The sequence below is a fragment of the Punica granatum genome, chromosome 4 (genome assembly GCF_007655135.1).
Source record: "Punica granatum isolate Tunisia-2019 chromosome 4, ASM765513v2, whole genome shotgun sequence".
Taxonomy (NCBI): Eukaryota; Viridiplantae; Streptophyta; class Magnoliopsida; order Myrtales; family Lythraceae; genus Punica; species Punica granatum.
Window position 1 is genome coordinate 10,965,022 of NC_045130.1, and position 11,093 is coordinate 10,976,114.

At 35.7% G+C, this 11,093-nt stretch overlaps 2 protein-coding genes across 2 annotated transcripts; both read left to right on the forward strand.

Moving 5' to 3' along the window:
- Positions 1-933: 933 nt before the first annotated feature.
- Positions 934-1,920, forward strand: LOC116205830 (ethylene-responsive transcription factor 13-like). The gene has a single exon (XM_031538503.1). It carries the CDS (start codon positions 986-988, stop codon positions 1,598-1,600), a length of 615 nt encoding a protein of 204 aa, XP_031394363.1. The 5' UTR covers positions 934-985; the 3' UTR covers positions 1,601-1,920.
- Positions 1,921-4,113: 2,193 nt separating this feature from the next.
- Positions 4,114-5,419, forward strand: LOC116205507 (ethylene-responsive transcription factor 13-like). The gene has a single exon (XM_031538135.1). It carries the CDS (start codon positions 4,280-4,282, stop codon positions 5,198-5,200), a length of 921 nt encoding a protein of 306 aa, XP_031393995.1. The 5' UTR covers positions 4,114-4,279; the 3' UTR covers positions 5,201-5,419.
- The last annotated feature ends 5,674 nt before the right edge of the window (positions 5,420-11,093 follow it).

An 11,093-nucleotide genomic window follows, 5' to 3' on the forward strand; every position in this document is an offset into this window, starting at 1 on the left:
TATGTGTAAAATTGAAAAATAAATTCAATATAGTGACACAGTCCCTCTCTTCGACACGAAATCAAGAAATATAGGTTCTTCGTGGATATAATGTTCCAAACTTCTTTGCTCGCATGACTTATATTACTTAGTAGGCATATAAAGTCGACTATGTGAAATTAAGGGCGTAACAATCATTTCAATAGAATTAAACTACTCATTATATATGTCGCAAAGAGGTTTGGAAATTAAAAATCACAAGAAATCTCAGATATTGCCTTCGAGATTTTTAAACTGCTCATAGAAATGATTAATTTTCCGGCAATTTTAATTGGTACGCTTTTCTTTCAGCTCGCATCACCTGATATAAGAAAATCCAATTGACTCCGATTATTTCATAATGGAGTCTTTTTATTATTATTCCAGTCAAGTTAGTTCACTAAGGCATAGAACTTCACTGATCATGAATTTCTCTATATATAAGACAAATCCAGGATCTTCTTTAATAAAAAGAGAAGACAGAGCACTTGAAAAACCTTATATTGGTTTGGTTCTTTTAGATAAATAGTAAATACTCCTAAAGTAGACACTGATAGCATCACAATGAACCTCAAAGGGATTGACCTAGTGATAAGAAGGAGCGCAAATATCCACTCGATTCCTAGTTCGATTCCCCTTGAGGACAAAAGAAAAAAAAAAGAAGATAGCGTCACAAATGGTTTAGTTGATCATTGTACGGATATTTTGACATTTTAAAAAATACTGTGACCGATAAAATATTTTAATTAAGCAATATTAAGACACCTGATTAAGGTGGGAAAATCCTCTTTTAACATGAAGCTTCATAGCAAAAGCCAACAGATTCAAGCTATTAAAAAAATAAAATTGTCATATATATATATAGACACACACACGTAGCGCATATTAAACTGCACTTCACATCTACTAAAATTTTCATAAACTTTCCTACTAAAAAAAAATTTCTCATAAATTTTTTTCTCAAACAATGTACAAAGAAGGTCCAGTGTCCGACTCAGAACTCGCTATGCTAGAGTCGATTCGCCACTATCTCCTTAGTGACGAAGATTCCGTGATCAACTGGGGAACCATCCCAGAATTTTCCGAGGATGAACTCTGGGAATCACCGAGCTTCACTAATACTCTATCATCTGATCACAACTTGTTGTCTCCGGCATCAAACGAGCAAGATATAGAATCTTTTGGTGCTACTGCCAGCAACAATACCGTCGACTTTGCATCACAGGCAGACTCGAGCTCGCCAGATGATCAATGCCATGCGGGTGCTCTGTGTGTTGCAATGGCGCCTGAGGCAGATGTGCCAGTGGCGAGGGGGATGCACTATAAAGGGGTGAGGAGACGGCCGTGGGGGAAGTATGCAGCAGAGATTCGGGACCCAAAGAGGAATGGGGCAAGGAGGTGGCTTGGGACCTATGAAACGCCTGAGGATGCGGCGCTGGCCTATGACCAAGCTGCTTTTAAGATGCGCGGTTCAAAGGCTCGTCTCAACTTCCCCCACCTTATTGGATGTGATGGTGTTGAACCCGTCAGGGTCAACCCAAAGCGTAGGCGCATGCTCAAGCATACGTTTGTCGGGCAGTGATAGCTGTCAATCTTAACCGCGGGACTAAACAGGTCGTTTAAGTCGGGCTGTTTAGGGAGTACGCGTAGTAATCATATTTGTCTGAATGTGCATTATTCTTCCTCTCTTCTTCCTCCTCCTTAGAACAGCGTCGATTTCAATCAGTCATTGCTGGTGTGAACAGAGAGATCAGGAGTTCTGCAACCTACTTCCGGATAATTTTTCCAGGCGTCGTCGTATATATCGAGCTTATGTATTGGTTCCTCTTTTTTCCCTGTTTTTCTCTGGAAGAAAATGGAGATGTCTTCGGGTACTTGAAGCGGATTGGAATAGAAAAAAGGTTCCCCAGAGCGGATTACTGTCAACTAAATAATGCTGTGTTCTTCCCTGATCATGAAATTGTACAATTTTCAGTAAGAAAAAATGTACAATATTATAACACTCCATTAACCAGTGATCCAAACAAGTTATAAAAGTTTAAAAGATTTCTATATAACAATAAATAAATAAATAATAAATTCCCTCATGATCTATCAAATTTAATTGACTTCCCACTACCATATTAATCACATTGAGAATTACCACAATGAGATATAATAATGCTGTTCTAGGAATCTTTGAAAAAGAAATTGCTATAGGAATTAAAATCTATAATGTATCTGAATTAGCATGAGGGTGTGAATGAAGCATCGAACCGTTGACTGAGAAAAGGAAAGCACAGAACTACAGGAAATGTCCAATATATTCTTTGATCTAGATTCGATGGTTGTAGTCCTCCCATAACAAAAACCGAATGTGCATTCATTCGTGCATCACTATAGGATCTCCTCGATTGCATTCCCTTTCATCTGCGAATTTGTTTATCCTATCTCGCTCATCTTCCTTAATTTTAACGAGATGAGACCTATACTTGTTTGCTTTTTATGGCCCACCTTTACTGATCTATGCCCAATAGATTCTGTTTCGACTGGATTGTTCTATTTCGTGAACCCATGCCACTACTACATTGGACAGAACTTTATCTTTCACATCCTCATGAGGATGTTTGATGATGTGAAAAGTCTTCCAAGATGTGAAATGTCTATGGTTTGCGCATAATTAATTTTCCTGCATTTCTTACTGTTTGATGATTTGCCCTAGAAAAAAGAATCCTCTCAAAATGTGTGGTCATGAGTTCATTATTATTATTATTATTATTATTTGGGTTACATGGGGAGGCCCATGGACCAAGTACATGAGTTGGTTAATTTATCTTAACGAAATAATTGTGACCATCAAGATTTCCAAGATGAGCATTTCATGAATTCTACGTGCTTATTGGGAGGGGGAGTTGGAGATATTGTCTTGTGATATTTAGGAAATATTTTAAATTAGATTTGAAATATTTTAGTTTATATTAGTTAGTCATTTTTTTTTCGGTGTATATCCTAGTATCTAAAAGCCCAAAGCACTACTAATTCAGTCCGGTCAGCTTAGTAAAGAGTAAAACTCTCACAATCAATTTTTTTTTTCATTTTATAAGACCTAAACCTGAGATCTTACTTGAGATGAATAAGCGTCGAATTGTTTGAATCGTAGTCGGTGATTAGGCGTATCTTTAGATTTTATATTTTCTGATTTTAACTTACCGGTTAGCCAATAAACAGCTAATTCAGATTCTATAATTTCTTGAATTATTTATTATAGTCAATATTTTTTACTCCCATGGTTTCTTGTCTTCGGGCCTCCACGTTCGATTCTATCTATCCTCCCTTTCTTCAATATATTAAATATGTCAAGAACTTATAAGGGGTGTCAATGATCTTATTTTTGGGTGTGAATGAAAGAGTTTCCTCTCTCTTCGCGTAGAAAAGTGAAGGATAATTGTTTAGCAAAAGCCAGATATGACAAGGTTAACTCTTCCTTTGGATGGAGAGAAATGAAGGGAAAGGAAAGAGAGGGGAAGGGAAATTTTGTAGAGTTTTAAAAATGTGCAAAAAGTGGGATGTGGGGTTAAATGCATTCAACTCGGATTCGACATGATTGAATTTAGAGATTTTAGATTCAATCATGGCCAATCATGTTTCCATAATCCATCATTCCCCTTTAATTCCCTTGTTAGGCCTACTTGAGCTTGCAGACAGTTGGAGAGGCGTACTTGTTTGAATGATGAACAAGTATTGGGCAGTGTGCCCTTCAATTTGTCGAATTCGACATCTCGCTGTCAAGGATAGAATGAATCAGTGTGCATTCTTCGGCATGGTAGGTTTGTACATCTTTTATAATGAAGATATTCATAACGATTAATTATGACAATAGAGTTAAATATATGTGATATCGTAAAGTTTTCTATCATTTTTTGCAACTCTAGGAAGGACTAATATGATCATGATGCAAAAGCCACAATAATTATTTTTCGAAGATTTTATTCAGAACTTTTGAATGAGCAACATTTCTCCTAACAGTAAGTCTGAATAGCATCTAATATATAGTTAATTTGCTTATACATATATATATATATAGTGGGTCAAATTATAGAAACTTTGGACTTTTTTGACCATACAATAAACGAGAAAAAAATGCCATACTTATTTTAATAGAGCAAAACGAATTATCACTCTGATTAAAGTGCAAAATTCCTCCCCCTTGACATGAGGCTTCATCAGAAACCGACCAACGTTGTCCCATTTCTCAAAGAATCTTCATATATAATATTATCCCATGTGTCCCTCCTTCAACCCGAAAAAAAAAAAAAAATCCGCCACGCCCAACCCAAAAAAAAGAAAGGAAAGGAAAGAAAAGAAAACGAAAAAAAAAAAAAAAGGTGTTCCTCCCCCAAAACCGAAGCTATATATGTGTGTGTGCACGTTGAGCCAGGTGTGCAAGTCTCTAGTCACAGCAAAATCTAACACGCACAAACCAAAGATTACATTGTGCCCTTCACGCCTTTGCAAAATTCTCTCGACTAATTCTTCAAGAAAAATGAACAAAGAAAGCCTTGTGTCTGACTCGGAATTCGCTCTGCTAGAGTCGATCCGCCACTATCTCCTTAGCGATGACCTTGAGACCAACTGGGGAACCATCCCCCGATTTTTTGAGGATGAACTCTGCGGGGAGTCGCCAAGCATCACTAATAATCTTTTGCCATCTGATGATAGCGTATCATCTCTGGCGTCAAATGAGGAAGAGAATGGAGGATCCTTTGGTGCAGTCGGCGACGACATTGTTGTTGACTTTCCATTGGTGGATCCTAGCTCGCCAGACGACTGCCAGGCGGGAGCGGATTGCGCTGCAGTGGCGAATGATCAGGCAAATTATTATGTGCCAGTGCCGAGGGTGATGCAGTACAGAGGGGTCAGGAGAAGGCCGTGGGGGAAGTATGCGGCGGAGATCCGAGATCCAAAGAGGAATGGGGCAAGGAGGTGGCTTGGGACCTATGAGACGCCGGAGGACGCTGCGCTGGCCTATGACCGAGCTGCCTTCAAGATGCGCGGCTCCAAGGCTCGGCTCAACTTCCCCCACCTTATTGGCGGCGACGGTGTTGAACCTGTCAGGGTTAAACCGAAGCATAGGCGCGTTTTCAAAAATCCTTCGGGCAGTGATTGCTCTCAATCTCAACCAGAGGACCGTATGGGTTGTTAAGTCGTGCTTTTCGGGGAGTTGTAGTCATAGTTGCCTAAAAATGTGAATTCTTCTTCGATCTTCTTCCTCTTCTTCTCCAACTACTCTTCATCTTCTTAGAGGAGCGTGGACACTCAATGTGTCGTTGGTGTCAACAGAGAGAGGAGAGATCGCACGCAACCTATTTCCGGATAAGTTTGCTGGTCATAGTGCTGTCTGCTGAGCTAGATAACATATTTGCACCAGATCGATGAAGTTTGCATTCATTATAGATATGCAATCATAAAATCACTAATGTGCACAGTGCATGCATCTTGTGTGCTTTGATTAGCGTTCCCCCTTTCAACAAAAAATTAAGTAAAATTTCATCGAAGTTTTAGATTAACCAGTTTCATTAGATTTCGAACAGCCCGATTTATCATACTAAGAAAACTTTCAGCTATCATCTATATGTACTAGAACTAAAGAAAGCTTTAACAGGTGTTTATTGAGGGGTAGACCATAAATCCTTTGCTCTCAAGAGTATGGTCTTATTTCAATAATTATAATAAAAAAGAGGTTTGATTTTATGGGATTGATAAAGAAATGGGTATATATATGATGTAAGAAAAATTCTTTTTTTATTTATGTAATTCTTTCAAATTACATTAGTTATTTTCATTACATCAAACCTCATTTCTATTCATTTTACATCCAGAATTAAGTTTACGTAGGGAACAGAACGCTTAGGTTCACTAAAGATTTCACTTAGGTAATGGTTGATAACCCTAATCAAGTTTTTAAATTAAATTTTCAGCATTAAATTAGATTCAACTTATTTGTTTAGCATAAAAAGAATTTGACTTAATTTATTAGGTCAAGCAAGAAAAGCCCTTAATATATAATTAAGCAAAAAAAAGTTATGTTTCTTATAATTGGATCAGCTAATCAACATATTTTTAAAATTTGCAGCAGTGCCCCCAAAGTTTTTGTAATTGCCAGAAGCTCCCATTTGAGGGCGCATATAGAGAGAGGGCGGTGCAAGCTCCAATTCGGGCCACTACTGCCTCAGACGAGGTCTCTGGCAGCCTCAAGGGTCACCGACATACTTGTTTGGAGTGATGGTGGCCGAACCGGAGACTTCATCGCCCTAGACGAGACTGTCCCAATGAGGAAATGTCTTGTTTTGAAGGCTAAATACAGTTGGATGTCTCTATATTACAATGTCTTGCCTCTGTTACAATGTCCCGATGAGAAATGTCTTGTTTTCATAAAAGACCTCTCTTAAAATGGCACATCTTATCTTGAGATATCCAATCCAGCTCTTGATAACATTTCTGGCAGACGAATGTTTGTAATTGTATGCAACTCTTTTGGTGTTCTAAGTTAATGATTTTGCCTCCAATCATTCAAATGATATTGTTAACCTCTAGATGGAATTTTAAATCCCTCTTTGTTTGTATATCTAGCATCACACACAAGTAATAGAAATCTACCGTAAACAAAAATAATTAGAGAGAAATGGTCTCGATTTATATGAGTCTAAATAAACTTATCTATAAAATGACTAAAATTATTACCTTGGGACACCTTCAAACCTCCCCGTCTCGAATTTACATCTGTAAATACTCTCATATGTAGCTATATGGAGCTATATGGACAGACATTGGAAGGATAATTTTATTCATAGGGACGGAAAACATCCATCTATAATTTCGTCCAAAACTAATTTGGATGAAATAATATTCCGTCCAAAAGCTTATGAACAGAAAAATATTGTCTCTCAATTTTTGGAATGCCTCTTATGCGGCCATATGTCATTCCTCCAAAATCCGTCTCAATGAGCAAAATAGGACGAAATTTAGACGATTTCAGGCAGGGGATTGTCTGATCGAATTTCCTGTAGTGGTTGTCCCTACCTATTCAAGTAAAACATGAATAGTTCTTTAATATGTCTTGATATTTCACCCTTCCTTGTTCTGTCCCAAGGCTTGTCAATATTATGAATAGTTCATTAATGCATGTTCTACGTAAAGTGCCTAGAAAATTCAAAAATAAAAGGATTATATACAATTAATGTAGTGCTTTCTAAATTATACAATAATACAAACGTATCTAAACCAATGCTAAAACGTACTTCAAACCACTTCCATCTTTAGTCAGTCGAATTTTTTTGTGTAGCACCTGGTTTCTTGTGTAATATCTCGTACTTTAACACCGCAAATAAATTGCCTACTTGCTTTTGCCATTCCTCACAAATTGGCTTTGATTATCCTAGCAACCGTCTCTCGTATACATATATTTCTTCATATTTGATATCCCCTCAATGGTTTTTATATCAGATAATTTCAATTTATGAAAGCTTCTTTGGTTCATACATGCCTTTTCTATATGCATGTCAGATCAGAATGAAAAGATAATCCTTCTCAAATTAATCTTCCTGATAAGTTGTCGATCATTCTCAGTAAACCTTCTCCGCTTATTTTCTTACAAATAATAAGCACAATATGTCTTCAAAAACCATTCAATGAAACGAGGGCCCCATGGAGATTCACAAAGCATCACATGGAGGTTCATGAGCATAGTAAGGTTAGAAGCTAATTGTACTCCCAACTTCCGACAATTCATTCATCCCACCAACATGATTACAGCAAAATTCCACAAATCACAAATTCCAAACAATTGAGCAAACTGATATAAACCAAAGCCAAACGAGAACTAGAAATGATCGAAACATTGGACTGAAAATTAACCAGTGAACTCATGTTCAGTTATTTTCCTTCTGGGCATAATTTGTCCCCAAGCTGTAATTGTGGACGTATATATATTGTTTCGACCACAAGCCAATGAAAATTATTTATATGAACAACAAGTTTGCAATGATTTACAATTAAACTACATTTCTTCATTATTCATGCTAATTTTACTTTCTTTTTCTTTCCTTACTTTCTGAGATATCTAAGTTCGATACTCATTATGGAACTATCCGTACTCTTTTATTGACTATTTAGGATTTATATTTTATTGTACTAGACTCATGTGCCTCTCTTATAACAAAAAAAATCAAGATTTTTGGATGTTTATGACCTAACTATCGATCGTCGCATTTAGTCATGCTATTTTTACTAAATTGTTTGTTCCCGTCCATGTAGTTTAACATTGATACTTCCTGGATAGGACCTAGGATTCGTCTAACTCCTAAAATAGAGTTGGATCGTTACAAGATTTACTTGACTCTTCATATAAGAATAAGAAAATGATGCGACTCGCCAAACTCCTTGGAAGGAGTCAAGCCTTGATGAACCTTAAAATCCCCAGAGAGGAGAATGAGAGAAAAGAAACTGGATCGGTGCTTTTATCGTTACTCATGTATGATGCTTGATTGAATCATCGTACTACGTACTCTATATTTAATTATCGCATATCGATATATACGCGTAAGTAAGGATTTTTTTTTCCTTTATTATATGCATACTGATAGCTTACCCTCTCCCCGGTTCTCTCTCTCCCGTGTCCATGTTACAACATGAAGTTCGTATATATATATATATTACTGTATAAGAGGTGTGAACCTATAGTTTTCACTTTTCGGACATTTAAAAAAAAGGATAAATAAGTTGTTCTTTTTTAATTCTCAAATATTAATCAAATAGAAATTGGAACCACGTGCATTATATAAAACTCCTCCCTCATTTAATTAAGCATTTTTTATTTTATTTTATATTTTGGTGGAACGGCAATATTTTAATTAAGCATTACTCGTTTATTTGCTTTTACTTTGCGTGGAAGATTTTTAAATTTTTTTTTTCGGTAGAAGATTTTTAATTATTTTGCCAAACGAAGGAGATCGCCTTTGCAGATTTGCTTCTCTTTTGTTACTTAATAAGTCAGTACTGTCCAAAAGAGAAGTTCGATAATTCTTTCAGCTTCTTGATTGACGGGAAGAGATCTACTGGCACTTGTCAAATAAATAAAATAAAATAAATTATAAAATTATAGGCTATCCATCCTTGATGGATGGGAGCCGGGGCCGAGGGGCAATCGCACCCCCTAAAATCTTGACAACACATGTAATTTACATATTATTCTTCAAATTTTGAAGAAATTTCTTGTATTCATCCCATCACTTGGGAAAAGTATGTTTTTATTCGTCCCCATAACCTCGACCCCCTAACTTAAAACTCTGATTCGTCCCTTCTAGCCATTGGCATAATAATTAAGCTTGTAATGAACCTAGATACTATGTGAAGACTTTTGAGTTAATTACGAGAGTTAGATATGGTGAGTATGAAGTACTGACTCTAACATATTATTTGATTAGTCAATTAAAAAAATTCAAACTCTTATATGTAAAAATTAAGAAAGAAATTCAGTACAATGACTCACATTATATGAAACCAAGAAGCAGGAGGTTCTTTTTCCGTTGCAAGGGAGGCCGGTGAGCCTAATACAACAAAATAAAAATCTTAATAGCTAATAAATAGACACGAATAGCCCCACTATTATCGAATATGAAATCTTTTTGTTATCGGATGAGATAGTAATAGGTTCATCGTCTGATAGAATTTTCCAAGGTTCGATTCTTTGCTCGCCACAATTATATTTCTTATCAGGGGTATAAGTCGATTATGTAAAATAAAAGGGGTAAAATTCACCCAAAAAAATAAAAGGTGTAAAAATCATTCCAATTGCATTGTTATGTCACAAAGAGTTTGAAAATAAAAATAAGAGATGATAACTAATAAAGTGTTGATTGTGTGGTAAGCAACTCCAATTTTCATAAGGAAGAGAATACAAGTTCAAGTCTCTGTAAGCGCACTTATTACGAGAGATAATAATTTTTAATATTTGATCTCATCAAATTGCGAGAGTAATATCTTTTACAATTTTAATTCACCCAAAAAATAACATGCGGCAAGTTATTCCGAAAGTATCTAGAGACTTTTTATCTGCTCATAGAAATAATTAGTTTTCCGCCAATTTTCTTTGGTACCTTTTTTTGTCCAGTTTACATATCACCTATCTAAAATGTTCAAATGATTTTGATTAGTTCAAGTTCGAATTAGACCGTCCACTAAAGATAAAACTTTACGTATTATAAATTTTCTCCATTTACAAAATTTAGAATCCAATGTCTATTGTTTAACGAAAATAGATGCTAAACAACCTTAACAAACTCACGCTAGTTCGGTACTTTCCCATAAATAGTAAATACATCTAAACCAAACAATGACAGCATCACAATAGTTATAATACCCATTCAGCAATAGAAAGGATAGCATCACAATAGTTTAGTTGGTCATAGTACGGAAATTTTCGCTTTTCAAAAAATACTATGATCGAGAATATATATATATATATATATATATATATATATATATATTTCTGCAGGGACCGAGAAAATGTATTAATTAAGTAGTATTGTTAACGCACCTGATTAAGGTGGGAAAATCCTCTCTTAATATGGAGCTTCATAGCAAAGCGCCCAAATCGTCCCAATTTCCCAGGGTGTATATATACATGAGATGATGTCTCTGTAACGCATTTAATGCTTTTAATACTCATTATTAGTACAAACTTTTTTTTAGTTTTATTGATGTTTAGTATTTCAGTTCAAATTTTTTATATTTTGTGTAGTTTATCACAAATAATAAAAGTATTAAACACTTAAAATGAAGTACCAAATGAATTATTGTGATATCATATCATGTTAAAATTTCACGTGTATGTACAGATAGTTCAGATTAAATATTGCACTTCACATATATACTATTAAAATTCTCATAATTTCTTTTCTCAAACAATGTATATAGAAAGTTCCAGTTTCCGGATCAGAATTCGCTATGCTACAGTCGATTCGCCAATTATCTCCTTAGTGACGAAGATTTTGTGATTAATTGGGGAACAATCCTGGGATTTTCCGAGGATGAATTCT

Coding starts and splice junctions, on each gene's coding strand:
- LOC116205507 (XM_031538135.1), top strand. CDS start 4,280: ATGTGTCCCTCCTTCAACCCGAAAAAAAAAAAAAAATCCGCCACGCCC.
- LOC116205830 (XM_031538503.1), top strand. CDS start 986: ATGTACAAAGAAGGTCCAGTGTCCGACTCAGAACTCGCTATGCTAGAG.